The sequence below is a fragment of the Hemiscyllium ocellatum genome, chromosome 2 (assembly GCF_020745735.1).
Source record: "Hemiscyllium ocellatum isolate sHemOce1 chromosome 2, sHemOce1.pat.X.cur, whole genome shotgun sequence".
NCBI lineage: Eukaryota > Metazoa > Chordata > Chondrichthyes > Orectolobiformes > Hemiscylliidae > Hemiscyllium > Hemiscyllium ocellatum.
The window spans coordinates 98977394-98993631 of record NC_083402.1 but is presented as its reverse complement, the minus strand read 5'-3'; the positions used below and the strand labels follow the sequence as shown (position 1 = coordinate 98993631).

Here is a 16238-nt window from a genome sequence, read left to right as displayed (position 1 = left end):
TTTTCCTTGAGACTATCCACCAATGCCTTCTCATGTCTCTTCCTAGCTCTTCTTAATTCTTTCTTCAGATCTTTTCTAGCTAACCTGTAACTCTCAAGCACCCGAACTGAGCCTTCACCTCTCATCCTGACATAAGCTTTCTTCTTCCTTTTGACAAGAGATTCAACTTCCTTAGTAAACCACAGCTTCGAAGCATGCTAGCAGCTCTCTCTCTGTTGCTAGATTTATTCTTTTTGTCTGTTCCTTCTTTTACACTGAAGATATCTAGTGCAGGAAATCCATTTTGCTAAATTTTTCTTTGCTAAGAGTATGTTTATAGGATGCTGCTATATTGGAGTAGTTGATAACTTAGATTACTTACAGTGTGGAAACAGGCCCTTCGGCCCAGCAAGTCTTCACCAACCCTCTGAAGAGCAACCCACCCAGATCCATTCCCCTACATTTATCCCTTCACCTAACACCACGGGCAATTTAGCATGGCCAATCAACTAACCTGCAGTGGTTTAAAAGTATTATATTTTATGAAGTATTTCAACAGAATTAAAATGAACTAATTCTCCTTTTTTGTTTGTATTTTAACTATGGTGTAGGAATGAAAAGTGTTTTGCTTAATGTCCAGTAGTCTGACAAAACAAATCACATCTGGAACACAGTAGCTTGTGCTGGTCTTTAAATAAGATCAAATTTAGGGTCAAGGCTATCTCCATGCTATGTTTTGGTCTAGAACATTACACGCTCACTGGCAAATGGCAGTTGATGTGAAACCGGTTATTAATTTTTAATCTGTGATAGATAAATTTTTGTTCATCAAAGGTATTCAGGGACATGATCAAAGGAAGGTAAATGGGAAGTAGGCCCCAGATTAGCCATGATCTTACTGAATTGTGAAAAAGGCTTGAGGGGCTGAATAGCCTATTCCTGTTCCCTTGTTCAAAGACATGAGACTACAACCCCAAACCAGTTCAAGTAGATTTGTCAACACACCAAAAAGATTAACACAGCAAATTCTAGATGTTATGGGGAAGATATTCATAAGGAGGTTGAAGGGAGAAGTAGAGCAATGGACATCAGCTGAAGATCTAAGGAGGATGATGTACAATGATTTAATGATGAAGTCAGTGTCACATAATATGTGGACTGATCTAGAAGATGGTGTATGCACTTTCCAGATTCTAAGAGAACGTGTGCATTAATAATGCTGTAAATAAAGAGTTTTAGGGAAAGCAACTTAGACTCAAAACTCAACAGAATTAAAATGAACTAATTCTCCTTAAAAGCCCTGGACAGGATAAAACATAATTGAATTCCATTTGCCTCTCTTTATGCTGATTTGAGGAGAACAAAATAGCTTCCTGCAGGCTACCAATTTCTCAGGAAGATATTATTTTCATCATTGTAAATATTTTACTCATGCCCCTACATGCGTATCTAAATCATTGATATCAAACATGAATAGCAAATGACCTAACACTAGGCCCTACAGTAAACAGCCTTCCTGTCCCAAAAACATCAGCTGACCATTGTTCTTAGCTTCTTCCAATCTAGCTGGTCACCTCACATTTATAGATCTTTGTTGATTGTCACTTTCTAAATGACAATGAATGCCGCATCTTAAAACTTGTGTCAGAGTTTGCCAATTGCTGGTAATGGTAAAAACAAGGACTGCAGATGCGGGAAACCAGAGTTTAGATTAGAGTGGTGCTGGAAAAGCAGCTGCCTGGAGGAGATCCAAGATGGCGGCGACTCAGCAAGTCTGAGTTTACAGAGCTCTTCCCAAAACCTGGGTAAAGTGAGTTACTCACCCCCACCACACTTACCAAACCACCCAAAAAAAATTTCTAACCTTAATTAGCTGCTTACTATTATATTTAAGCAGTTTAATATTAAGTGGATAATGAGTAAACCAAAGGGATCCCGCAGCTCTCAGAAAACAAAGACCCCTCCCCCACCCTCCTCTCCTCCTCCTGCTGCAGCTGATGTAAAAACAGGCCTTGAACAGATGATTGCCAGGCTGGAAACGACACTCGTCAATTTCATTGCAGAATCCAGACAGAGATGGAATGCATTCGAAGAAAAGCTGCAGAAACACAGCCAGGCTCTCGAGGAATTACAGGGCCGAGTGAAGGGGCGGAGCTAAAGGCCACGACCTCCGAGGCTGCAGCACAAACAGCTGCAGAACAGGTGCGAGCTCTGGAGCAGAGAGTCAGGGCCTTTGAAATTTACATCGATGACCTGGATAATAGATATCGGAGAAAGAATATCCGTCTTCTGGGCCTCCCTGAACAAGAAGGGAAAGGACAATTAGCAGTATTTCTGGAGCGATGGCTGCCCCAGCTTTTAAACCTGGGGGCTGAAACTGACCGGGTAAGGGTGGAGTGGGCCTACCGGGTCGCAGCACGCGGATCTGGCCCAAACCAGCGCCCACGCCCGGTCCTGTTCCGGCTGCAGAGTTATAGGGAGAGGCAGATACTCCTGGATGCCTCCAGAAATCTTGGAAAGGATCCTAAAGCCATGATCCATGAAGGATCCAAGATTATGTTATTTCAGGACTTCTCCCCGGCTTTGGCACGAAGGAGGAAGGCGTTTGATGAGGTGAAGAAATGTCTAAGGAACTTAAATATTCAATACACCTTACGCTACCCAGCGACATTATGCTTTACCCACGAAGGATCCGAGTATAATTTTAGATCACCAGAGGAGGCTAAGGAACTTTTAGACTCGTTTAAATAAATCGTAAGAGACAATTTATGTTGGCTTGCCTCTTCCACACTCCGTGGGGAGAAGTGGATACTTTACTTTATTTTTGCTTCTGGGAGCAGGGTTGTCTTCCCTTGCTATTTTATGTTATTATACTTAACTGTAATCTGTTGGAGTTGTAATTTTATAGTTATGTGTGTTTGTACATGGCATTGATGCTATCAGATATACTCAGGTGTGGGTGGGGCGCTCACTGTTAACTCTAGCTCGGTATTATATCTAAATCCTATTAAGGAGCGCCCGGGTCAAGGGTGGGACACTGTTTGGGAGAGGATATGGTGGACCTTTAGAAAGGAAGTTAGGCCCCCTGAGAACAAGGGGGAGGATCTCCATTCAAACATGTTTTATTTTTTTTGTTCTTATTGTTTGGAAATAGTTTCCTTTTTATTATACTGTTATGAGTGTATTAGAGAACATTTTCTCTTGTTTGAAGGATGTAAGTGACTCAACTATACACTCTGGATAATTGTGGATTAGATTAGTAGTTAACTGAGTTTCATTGTTTTTCTTTCTTCTTTAGTATCATTCCTTTGAATTTTGATGATTATATATTTAAGATCTATTTTTATATTAATGTTTGTGCTTGAAAGTTCTGTTTATTTTTGTAAATCTGTCAAAATATTAAATTTCTAATAAAAATATCTTTAAAAAAAAAAGCAGCTGCCTGATCTGCTGTGTTTTCCAGCACAACTCTAATCTAGACTCTATTTGCTGGTTACTTCTCCATCTATCCTTTTCTCCATTTTGAACAGTAACTCGATATTATCAGCCCTCCAGTAATTTCAGTGCAGCCAGGGAGCAGACCTCTAGTGCAGCTAGAGAACAATTAAATTGACTGTTAGAGTCTTGTATTTGCTCTTTGGACTTTTTAAACATCCTAGTTCATAATTCAGCTGAGTTTGGCAGTTTATTTACTTTCATAAATGTTAAACCTCTTTATATTTTCTCTCATTATATTTATCCATCCTTACACAAAAGAACAAAACAGAAGTACAGCAGAAGAACAGGCCCTTTGACCCTCCAAACCTGTGCCAATCATCATGCCCTAACAAAACTAAAAATCAAACCTTCTGCTCTTATTTGGTCCCTATCCCTCTATTTCCGCCCCATTTGTATAACCACCCATATGCCTCTTAAATGTCACCAACATGCCTGTTTCTACCACCTCTTCTGACAGTGTGTTCCAAACTCCTACTATTCTCTGCATGAAAATTTTCCTCTCAGTTGCTATCTTTGCAGTAAAAACAATCCTAGTCTTTTTAACTTTTCCCCATAGTCAATGCCCTTGAGACCAGGCAACACCCTGGTGAACCTTCTCTGCACTCTCTCCAAAGCTTCCACTTCCTTCTGGTAGTGTGGAGACCAAAACTGCACACAATACTCCAAATGTGGCCTAACAAGGGTTTTATATAGCTGCAACATGGTTTGCCAACTCTTTCACTCCATGCCCCAGTTGATGAAGGCGAGCATGCCATGTACTTTCTTAATCACCTTGGTCGCCTTTAGGGAACTGTGGACCTGCATGTCCAGATCCAACTGTACATTAATGTTCCTAAGGGTTCTGCCATTTACAGTATAATTCATACCTAAATTTAATCTTCCACAAGGCTTCACCTCACATTTGTCTGGATTAACTCCATCTGCCATTTCTGTGCCCAAATCGCCAATCTATCTATATTCCGTTGCATCTTTTCACAATCATTGGCACGATCAGCAACTCCACCAATTTTCATGTCATCTGCAAACTTACAAATCAGATCATCCACATTTTCCTCCAGATCGTTTATATATACTACAAACAACAGAGGACTCAAGACTGATCCCTGTGGAACAGCACTAGTTGCCAGTCTCCATTCAGAAAAGCACCCTTCCACTGCTACCCTCTTTCATCTATGACCAAGCCAGTTTTGTATCCATCTAGTCAGCCCACCCCAAATACCTTACCTTTTTCACCAGAGTGTCTGTATTTTTCTCATCTGACACTGAATGCAGAAAATATTCAGCGAGAACCAGAATCAGGTTACTTTTTTGACTTTACTTTAAATGTGGTTACGGTATAAGACATCATTGAGATTTTCTTACCAATACTTTTCATGCCCTATCTTTGCTTTCTTAATTCATTGATTAGATTCTCTATAGTATGGAAACAGGCCAATTGGCCCAACAAGTCCACACCAACCCTCCAGAGAGTAACCCACCCAGGTCCATTTCCCTACCCAGTTCCATTTCCCTACCCCATCTTTACCCCTGACTAATGCACCTAATCCTTTGGGCAATTTTGCATGACAAATTCACCTGAGCTGCATGTCTTTGGATTGAGGAAGGAAACCAGAGCACCTGGAAGAAATCCATAGATGGGGCGAATTTACAAACTCCACACAGATAGTTGCCTGAGGCAGGAATCAAACCCGAGTCCCTGGTGCTGTGAGGCAGCAGTGCTAACCACTGAGCCACCATGCCACCCACTAAATTCCTTTTTGTAATTTCACCACTGTGCTGTCTATACAGCTCCAGGCTTTCTGTAGAATTAAACTCTCAGTATCTGACTGATGCTCTTTTTTTCTTGCTATTGAGAGGACTCTAGATTTGGGAGTTCCATCATTTAGTTTCTGTGAAAAATATTTCTTCTGAATCCTAAAGATCTTCTTCTTGTACGGATCTCCCACTGCAGAAATTGGGTTACTGCCAGGTAGCTAGTTTCAAGTCTACCTTTGCTAAATCACATCTCAAATCAGAAGCTTAAAAATATATTTGTACCAGTCAGGCATGGTGTAAAGGGCCTTGTGAGGCAGCCGTGGTTTAGTAAGGAATTGGAGTCCCTTGTGAAAGGGAAGAAGGCGGCATATGTAAAGATGAGGTGTGAAGGTTCAGTAGGGGCGATTGAGAGTTATAAGGTAGCCAGGAAGGAGCTAAAGAGGGAGCTAAGAAAAGCGAGAAGGGGACATGAAAAGTCTTTAGCTGGTAGGATTAGGGAAAACCCAAAGGCTTTCTATAGGTATGTCAAGAATAAAAGGATGACTAGGGTAGGTATCGGTCCAGTCAAGGATAGTAGTGGGAAGTTGTGTGTGGAGGCGGAGGAGATTGGAGAGACATTAAATCAGTACTTTTCATCAGTATTCACTCAGGAACAGGACACTGTTGCTGATGTGAATATGGAATCACAAATAATTAGAATGGATGCCCTGGAAATATGCAGGGAAGAGGTTTTGGGAATATTGGAAAGGATGAATATAGATAAGTCTCCTGGGCCTGATGGCATTTACCCCAGGATCTATGGGAAGCTAGGGAGGAGATAGCAGAGCCATTGGCCTGGATTTTTATGTCGTCATTGTCAACGGGAATAGTACCAGAGGACTGGAGGATAGCGAATGTGGTCCCATTGTTCAAGAAAGGGAGTAGGGATAGCCCTAGTAACTATAGGCCAGTGAGTCTGACTTCAGTGGTGGGCAAAGTCTTAGAGAGAATGGTAAGGGATAAGATTTATGAACATCTGGGTAGGAATAACGTGATCAGGGATAGCCAGCATGGTTTTGTGAAGGGCAGGTCGTGCCTCACAAACCTTATTGAGTTCTTTGAGAAGGTGACTATGGAAGTGGATGAGGGTAAAGCAGTAGATGTTGTGTATATGGATTTTAGTAAGGCGTTCGATAAGGTTCCCCATGGTAGGCTAATGCTAAAACTTCGGAGGTATGGCATTGAGGATACATTAGAGGTTTGGATTAGGAATTGGCTGGCTGGAAGGAGACAGAGGGTAGTAGTTGATGGATTATGTTCATCTTGGAGCGCAGTTACTAGCGGTGTACCACAAGGATCTGTTTTGGGACCATTGCTTTTTGTTATCTTTATAAATGATCTAGAGGAAGGACTTGAAAGCTGGGTAAGCAAGTTTGCGGATGACACGAAAGTCGGTGGAGTTGTGGATAGTGAGGAAGGAAGTGGTAGGTTACAGCGGGATATAGATAAGTTGCAGAGCTGGGCGGAAATGTGGCAAATGGAATTCAATGTAGCTAAGTGCGAAGTTGTTCACTTTGGTAGGAATAACAAGATGTTGGATTACTGGGCTAATGGTAGGCTACTTGGTAGTGTGGATGAGCAGAGGGATCTTGGTGTCTATGTACACAGATCTCTGAAAGTTGCCACCCAGCTAAATAGTGCTGTGAGGAAGGCATATGGTGTACTGGGCTTTATTGGTAGAGGAATTGAGTTCCGGAGTCCTGAGGTCATGTTGCAGTTGTATAAGACTCTGGTGAGGCCTCATCTGGAGTATTGTGTGCAGTTTTGGTCGCCATACTATAGGAAGGATGTGGAAGCTTTAGAACGAGTGCAGAGGAGGTTTACCAGGATGTTGCCTGGAATGGTAGGAAAATCTTATGAGGAAAGGCTGAGGCACTTGGGGCTGTTCTCATTGGAGAAGAGAAGGTTTAGGGGAGATCTGATAGAAGTGTATAAGATGATTAGGGGTTTAGATAGGGTAGATACTAAGAACCTTTTACCGCTAATGGAGTCAGGTGTTACTAGGGGACATAGCTTTAAATTAAGGGGTGGTAGGTATAGGACAGATGTTAGGGGTAGATTCTTCACACAGCGGGTTGTGAGTTCATGGAATGCCCTGCCCGTATCAGTGGTGAACTCTCCTTCTTTATGTTCATTTAAGCGGGCATTGGATAGGCATTTGGAAGTTATTGGGCTAGTATAGGTTAGGTAGGACTCGGTCGGCGCAACATCGAGGGCCGAAGGGCCTGTACTGCGCTGTATCCTTCTATGTTCTATGTTCTATGTTCTATATAAAAATTGCTCTAATCATTATTGGAGTCAAAAAGGGTGGCACTGGAAAAGCGCAGCAGTTCAGGCAGCATCTGAAGGGCAGGAGAGTCGAAAGTTCAGGCATAAACCCTTCATCAAGAATGTGGAGGAGGAAGAGGGATGAGAGATAAATAGGTGGGTAGGATGGGGGTGGGGCTGGGGGGGAAGGCAAGTGAGTAGGCAATAGGTGGATATAACTGGAGGTTTATTGTGATATGTCAGTGGGGAGGGTGGAGCAGATAGATGAGAAGGAAGATGGACAGGTCAAAACGGTGGTGCCGAGTTGGAGGATTGGATCTGGGATGAGGTGGAGGAAAAGGAGATTTGCAAACTAGTGAAGTTGATGTTGATGCCATGTGGTTGAAGGGTCCCAAGGCAGAAGATGAGGTATTCTTCCTCCAGGCATCGGGTGGCTTTGATTTAGCAGTGAAGGAGGCCCAGGACTTGCATGTCCTTGGGGATTGGGAGGGATAGTGGAAATGGTGTGTGGTGTGTGGTAGGTGGTGGGTGGTGGGTGATGGGGGGTGGGGGGGGGGGTGTCAGAGATGTTCTTTGTAATGCTCTGTGAGTTGGCATCCTGTCTCCCTGATGTTGAGGAGATCACACCTAGAGCAATGGATGCAATAGATAAGGTGGATAGATGTGCAGGAAAATATCTGCCGAATGTGAAAATTTCCTTTGACGCCTTGGACGTAGGTTAGTGGGAAGGTGTGGGCATTAGTTTTACACCTCATGCGACGGCAAGGAAAAGTTCCAGCTGAGGAGGGTGGGTTGACCTAATGAGGGAGTCATGGAGGGAATGGTCTCTGTGGAACACAGACAGGGCTCGGGAGGGAAATATATCTTTGATGATGGTGTCTGACTGTAGGTGGTGAAAATGGCAAAGGGTAATGTGCTGCATCCAGAGATTAGTGGAATGGGAAGTGAGGAGCATGGGAGTTCTATATTTGTTGGTTGTTGGGGTGGGATTCAAGGGCACAGGTCCAGAAAGTGGAGGTGATGTGCTGGAAGGTATTGTTGATCATGTAGGAGGGGAAATTGCGGTCTCTGAAATCTGGGATGTCCTGGGGTAGAATTGCTCTTCCTCGGAGCAGATACAGTGGAGGCGGAGGAATTGGGAGTAATGGATTGCATCTTTCCAAGAGTAGGATTGGGAGAAGGTGTAGTCCAGGTAACTGTGAGAATTAATAGGTTTGAAGAAAATATCCGTGTTGAGTCGGTCGCTGGAAATGGCGATGGACCTTCCACCCTGACCTGAAATTTACATGGACCATATCTGACACCTCCCACCCCTTCGTGGAATTCTCCATCTCCGGTGACTGACTCAACACAGACATCTATTTTAAACCCATGGACTCCCACAGCCATCTTGACTACTCCTCCTCCCAAACCTCTCCTGTAAAAACACGATCACTTACTCTCAATTCCTCTGTCTCTGCCATATCTGCTCCCAGGAGACTCAATTCCACTGCAGGTCATTCTAGATGGCCCCCTATTTTAAGGACCACAATTTCCCCATGATCAACAATGCCCTCCAGCACATCTCGTCCACTTCTTGCACCTCCTCCCTCGAACCCCACCCCTCCAAACACAACAAGGATAGAAACCCACCCCGGTCTACACCTTCCACCCCACTAATCTCCAGATACAGTGCATTGTTCTCCACCACTTCTACCACCACCACCAATCAGACCCCACCACCAAAGATATATTTCCCTCCCCAGCCCTATCTGCATTTTGCAGAACCATTCCATTCATTATCCCTTATTAGGTCCACACCCCCACCAACCCACCCTCCACACCTGGCACCTTCCCTTGCTGCCACAAGAAGTGTAAAACCTGCGCCCACACCTCCTCCCTCACATCCGTCCAAAGCCCCAAAGGATTTTTTCACATCTGGCAGAGATTTTCCTGCACATTCATCTATCTCATCTACTGCATCCATTGCTCTCAATGTGGTCTCCTCTACATCAGGAAGACAGAATGCCAACTCGTGAAGTATTTAAGGGAACATCTCTGGAACATATGCACCAAACAACCCAACCACCTTGTCAGCCAAACACTTCAGCTCCCCCTCCTACTCCCAGGAACATTCAAATCCGAGGCCTCCTGCACCATCAATTCAAAGTTGCCCGCCAACTTCCACCTCGTGACCTTTCAACCACATGGCATCAACATTAACTGCAATAGTTTCCAAATCTCTCCTTCTCCCACCTCATCCCAGATCCAACTCTCTAATTCAGCACCACCCTCTTGACCTGTCCTACTTGTCCATTTCCCTGAATGATCAGGGAAAAGGTAGGGCCGATCAGGGATAGCAGAAAGAAATTGTGCGTGGAATCTGAGCAGATAGGGGAAGCCCTAAATGAGTTTTTTGCTTCAGTTTTCCCCAAGGAAAGGGAACTTTTTGTAAATGAAAACTTTGAGGAGGTGGGATACATTCTTGACCAAATCAAGATTGATGAAGTTGATGTGCTGGAAATTTTGGAAAACATTAAGATTGATAAGTCCCCAGGGCCAGACCAGATTTATCCTAGGCAGCTCTGAGAAGTGAGAAAGGAGGTTGCTAAGCTGCTAGCGAAGGTATTTGCCTATTCACTCTCCACAGGAGTCGTACCGGAGGATTTGAAGGAGGCAAATGTTGTTCCTCTTTTCAAGAAGGGTAATAGAGAAATCCCTGGCAATTACAGACCAGTCAGTCTTATGTCTGTGGTCAGCAAAGTTTTGGAAATAATTCTGAGGGATAGGATTTATGACTATTTGGCAAAGCATAGTGTGATTAAAGGCAGTTAGCATGGCTTTGTGAGGCATGACCTGCTCCTCACAAATCTTATTGAATTCTTTGAGGTGGTGTCAAGACAGGTTGACGACGGTCGAGCAATGGATGTGGTGTATATGGATTTCAGCAAGGCATTTGATAGGGTTCTCCATGGTAGGCTCATTCATAAAGTCACGAAGTATGGGATACAGGGATCTTGTAGCTATCTGGATTCAGAATTAGCTGGCTGACAGGAGGCAGAGAGTGGTTGTAGATGTAAAGTATTCTGCCTGGAGGTCAGTGTTGAGTGGGGTCCCTCAGGGCTCTGTAATTGAACCTCTGCTCATTGTAGTTTTTATAAATGACTTGGATGAGGAGGTTGAGGAATGGTTTAGTATATTTGCAGATGATACAAAGGTTGGAGGTGTTGTTGATAGTATAGAGGGCTACTGCAGGTTGCAGCGTGACATAGACAGGATGCAGAGCTGGGCTGAGAAATGGCAGATTGAGTGCAACCTGGATAAATGCGAAGTGATGCATTTTGGAAGGTCGAACTCGAATGCTGAATATGGGATTAAAGACAGGATTCTTGGCAGTGTGGAGGAACAGACGGATTTGGGTATGCAAGTACATAGATCCCTCAAAGCTGCCATCCAAGTGGATAGGCTTTTTAAGAAGGCATATGGTGTTTTGGCTTTCATTAACAGGGGGATAGAGTTTAAGAGCCGTGAGATTTTGCTGCAGCGCTACAAGACCCTGGTGAGATCACACTTGGAATATTGTGTCTAGTTCTGGTTGCCCTACTGGAGAAAAAATACAGAGGCTTTAAAGAGGGTGCAAAGAAGGTTTCAGAGAACATCTCTGGGACACCCGAACCAACCAACCCAACCAACCCAACCACCCCGTGGCTCAACACTTCAATTCCCCCTCCCACTCCACCAAGGACATGCAGATCCTTGGACTCCTCCATCGCCAGACCATAGCAACATGACGGCTGGAGGAAGAGCACCTCATCTTCCGCCTAGGAACCCTCCAACCACAAGGGATGAACTTAGATTTCTCCAGTTTCCTCATTTCCCCTCCCCCCACCTTGTCTCGATCCCAACCCTCGAACTCAGCACCACCTTCTGACCTCTCCGCCCCCACCCCCACTCCGGCCTATCACCCTCACCTTAACCTCCTTCCACCTATCACATTTCCAATGCCCCTCCACCAAGTCTCTCCTCCCTACCTTTTATCTTAGACTGCTTGGCACACTTTCCTCATTCCTGAAGAAGGGCTCATGCTCGAAACGTCGATTCTCCTGCTCCTTGGATGCTGCCTGACCTGCTGCGCTTTTCCAGCAACACATTTTCAGCTCTGATCTCCAGCATCTGCAGTCCTCACTTTCTCCCTGCAAAGAAGGTTTACCAGAATGCTGCCTGGACTAGAGGGCTTGCCTTATGAAGAAAGGTTGAATAAGCTCAGACTTTTCTCTCTGGAGAAAAGGAGGAAGAGAGGAGGCCTGATCGAGGTGTACAAAATAATGAGAGGAATAGATAGAATCAATAGCCTGAGACTTTTCACCAGGGCAGGTTTGACTGGTACAAGAAGTCATAGTTTGAAGATATTAGGAGGAAGGTATAAAGGAGATGTCAGAGATAGGTTCTTTATGCAGAGAGTTGTGAATGCATGGAATTCATTACCAGCTGTGGTGGTGGAAGCAGAGTCATTAGGGACATTTAAGCGACTGCTGGACATGCACATGGATAGCAGTGAGTTGAGGGGTGCATAGGTTAAGTTACTATATTTTACATTAGGATTAAATCTCGGCACAACTTAGTAGGCCAAGGGCCTGTTTTGTGCTGTACTTGTCTATGTTCTACATTCCTTCCCATGTATCCACTCCACCCTCCGCACCGACCTATTACAAATACTCCCACCTGCATCCACCTATCATTTTCCCACCTACCTTCCCCCCAGCCCCAGCCCCACCACCAACCCAGTTTTATCTCTCATCCCTTGTTCCTCTCCACATGAAGGGCTTGTGTCCGAAAAGCCAATTCTCCTACTCCTCAGATGCTGCCTGACCTGCTGTGCTTTTCCGGCACCAACCTTTTCCACTCTGACACTCCAGCATCTGCTGCCCTCACTTTCTCCTCTCTGCTATTCTAATCATTAACCCAAACATGCTACCTAGTTAGTCAATGCTCACAGAAAACATTATTGAAAGGCATAGGGGATTTATGAGAATGTGTTTTTTCAATACAGAAACTGGAAAGTTGTGGAAACAACATAAAAACGTTGTTTACCTTAAGAATAACTGCAAGCAACAGAATTGTTGAATCTTTTGCAAACAATGAACAAGACTGAGTACTGGAATTGTTTATAATGGAGTCAAAAGCTAATTGTGGAAATTAATAATTAATACTGACTTCGGGAGGCCTAGGTACAAGTCCCACCTGCTCCAAATATCGTCTCTCAACAGATTGATTGAAAAGTTAACATTAAGTAACTTGAGTAATGAAGTAAAGAAATAAAGCAACAATTAGCAACCATGATTGATCATAACTGACAAAGAGAGACAGGAGTCTCAGTTTCAGAATAAGGGAGCATGACCAGTAAACTACTCAATGGAACTTCACATGTTTTACATTGTCCTGGTGAGGAAACCAGAGTCATGTAATTAACTTTTCTTTATGATAGAAACAACCTACAGAAGGATCTCATCCACAACCCAGTATGCCTTGCTCTGTCGAAGCACCCTGTGGTTGGTATGTCTTTGTTTGCTATGATCTGCCTTTACAAAACCAAGTTTTTGACTGTACTTAGGTACATAATGACTAAAAAAAACACAAATCAATGGAGGAGGGTGGAATCCCTAAAAGCATGCAAGTGATGAAAATGTATATTAAAATTGCATGAACAGTGACTGTTGTCTATACATTCAGAAGGATTCAATATTCTTTTGGTAATATTGTGCAACTAAACTTTTAAACTTAAAGTTTGACTAATGAGCCGTTAAACCTCTTACCAAAAACATTAACAAAATAGCTAAAGCTGTCTCCCATGTTATTTAATATGGGGATTTTAAAAACTCTCACAACATTCCAGCTATCAGTTCCCACTGCCTTTTAATTATTCTCAACATCTCCCCACTGACCTGGATTTGCAGTACACATTCAGCTGAATTTGAACCATCAGTGGCTGAAAAGGTGACTTCATCACGCCGTGTCTCAGAGTCATCATGATTGTAACTGTGAACACATAGACACATTCACCTATGGTTGTTATTGTCACAAAGTAAAGCTCAACACCAATGTAATGTATCCAGTGGAATAATGAGAAGTAACACTTAATGGATAGCCTGAAATCTGGAAGAGTGTTAAGTTATGTCAAGAAGCAAATGCAAATTATTTAAATAAAGAGAATGTGACAATCCATGACAGAACTGAGAGTATGCAAATTACATAAGACCATTGCCACTTCAAAATTGATCTAATCAACCATTAGCTTCTCTGCTTGTGATCAAAGCTATACAGCTGCTACACTCAAGATACTAGCAATGGAGATCAAAGGGTTGAAGAGCTGAAAGAATCTGCAACATCAAGTATATTTCATTATATCAAATACCACAATTAAAATCCTTCCATTATTTTTCAGCCAACCATTTTTCTCATTGGCTATAATTACAATTCTATAGAAAGTTTACAGTCACAAATATGTGTAGTTATTTAAGCAACATAAAGTCTCAGATAGTGATGAAACAATCTTTGCCAAAATCCTAGCCTCCTGGCTCAATTCAATGTACCCTTGCTTAGTCAAATCAAACCGTATAATTTACAAGGTGTTCACTTTGTTTTGCTTTATACTAATTAATCCCACTTCCCTTTCCTATTCCCCAAATCCTTTCGTATCCCAGCTGGTTCAGTCCCATTCTCAGATTCTGAGCCCTCATATCTGGACATCTCCAGCATGTCATTTGGAACCACCACTTACTCCATCACCCTCTGTATCTAATAAAAGCACCAACAGAGTCCAATTACTGCTCAGATTTATAAAATCAGTTGAGGGCAATATACAGAGTCATTCACAAAAGAACAAGCTAGCTGGAGCAGCTGCAGCACTTACTTTTTCCCCATCTTAATTTATTTTAATATCTGGTTTACATTTTCAAAAAGTTGAATTTTAAACTCAGGAAAATATTTAACTTTGCCTTCCCTTACATTGATTGACAGGCATTTTGCTGTGAAACTGAGCATCCATTGTTTCCTTCCCAGAGAGCAGTCTATTGTTTGAAAAACTATGCCATTATCAATGCTTCTCTGAATTTCAAACAATTGGTTTTCTATTCAACTAAAGAATGAATGAAAGTTTCAAGAAGCGTAATAACAGATTGTGCCTTTGCTTCAACAGACATGGATAAATGTAAGGTTATCCAATTTGGTAACAAATCAGAAAGGCAAATTATTATCTAAAGGGAGAGGTGTAACAAGATTTGCGCACCCTTGTACACCAGCTGTTGAAAAGAAGTATGTAGGTGAGCTAATGGCATGTTGCCCTTCATTGCGACAGCAGCAAGGATGATGATGAAATTGTACAAGGCCTCAGTGGCACCACACTTGGAATACTGTGAACCATTATGTTCTACTTAACTCACCCAGGATTCTGACTTAAGATGTTCCAGCTATGGAGTGCGTGAAACAAGGGTTTAACTGACTGATCCCTGGGATAGCATTCTGTTTCTGTAGTGTAGTGCTTATCACGTTTACCTAAGAAGTGAATGATCCCTTGTTCAGAACCAGGCAGAGACAGTGGTATTCCTTTGTTCAGGCAACATGGCAACTCAGTGACTAAAACTGATAAGCATAGGACCAGGGATGTGGCATTCGATTCCACCATAAGGCAACTGTCTACCTATATCTGCGTGGGCTTTCTCTGGGTGCTACAGTTTCCTCCCATAGTCGAAAGATGTGCAAGTTAAGTGGATTGGCATTGCTAAATTGCCCATAGTGTCCAGGGTTGTGCTGGCTAGGTGATTAGCCATGGTAAATGCAGGGTCATAGGGACAGGGTAGGGGTATAGGTCTGGGTGGGATGCTTTTTGGAGTTTCAGTGTGGACTCGATGGGCTAAAGGTCTGCTTCCGCAATATAGAGATTCTATGATTCTAGGGCAAGACTGACATATGAAGAGAGATTGGATCAATTAACAATAAACTCACTGGCATTCAAAAGAATGAGGTGGGTATATTATAGAATCCCTACAGTTGTTCCATCTAGGTATTAGATAACATTTTCAGTGAGCCTCTGGATGAAGCACTGCTGATAATTCCTGCTTTCTATTTATATGTTTGGGTTTCTTTAGGTTGGTGATGTTCATTTCCTGTTCTTTTTCACAGGGGGTGGTAAATGGGGTCCAAGTCAATGTGTTTGTTGATAGAGTTCTGGTTCACTGAAGATGTTCCCTAGTATGGTGATGAAACATCTGAAAATGAACCTTTCAGCTCAGTGAGCAAATCTACATCCAGAACTCAACCTGAGCTACAAATCTTCTCAAAACTTGCTAATCCCTACAGGCCATTTGGCCCAACATGTCCACACTGACCCTCCAGAAGAAACTCACCCAGACCCATTCCTCTACCCTAATATTTTACATTTACCGCTGATTAATGTTCCGAACTTACACACCCCCAATTTAGCATGGCCAATTCATGTAAGCTCTTTGGATTGGGGAAAGATACCAGATCACCTGGATGAAATCCACACGGACAAGGGGAGAATGTACAAACTCCACACAGCCTGAGGCTGGAAACAAACCTGGATCCCTGGCGCCATAAGGCAGCAGTGCTAACCACTCAGCCACTGTGAACCAATAGAAGACCCAAAATTCTAACAGGCCAAGACCTACGTAAATGCAGAAAGAATGTTCCCAGTAACCAGG

At 43.1% G+C, this 16238-nt stretch overlaps 1 protein-coding gene across 4 annotated transcripts in view; it reads right to left on the bottom strand.

The window, feature by feature from the left end:
• The window catches only part of frem1a (Fras1 related extracellular matrix 1a), a 400521-nt gene that overhangs the window by 170886 nt on the left and 213397 nt on the right, over positions 1-16238 (bottom strand). For all 4 annotated transcript variants that reach the window (XM_060838775.1, XM_060838786.1, XM_060838793.1 and 1 more), the window contains one exon: positions 13461-13554. In XM_060838775.1, coding sequence (XP_060694758.1) covers positions 13461-13554 — 94 coding nt within the window. The remainder of the gene's footprint in view (positions 1-13460; positions 13555-16238) is intronic.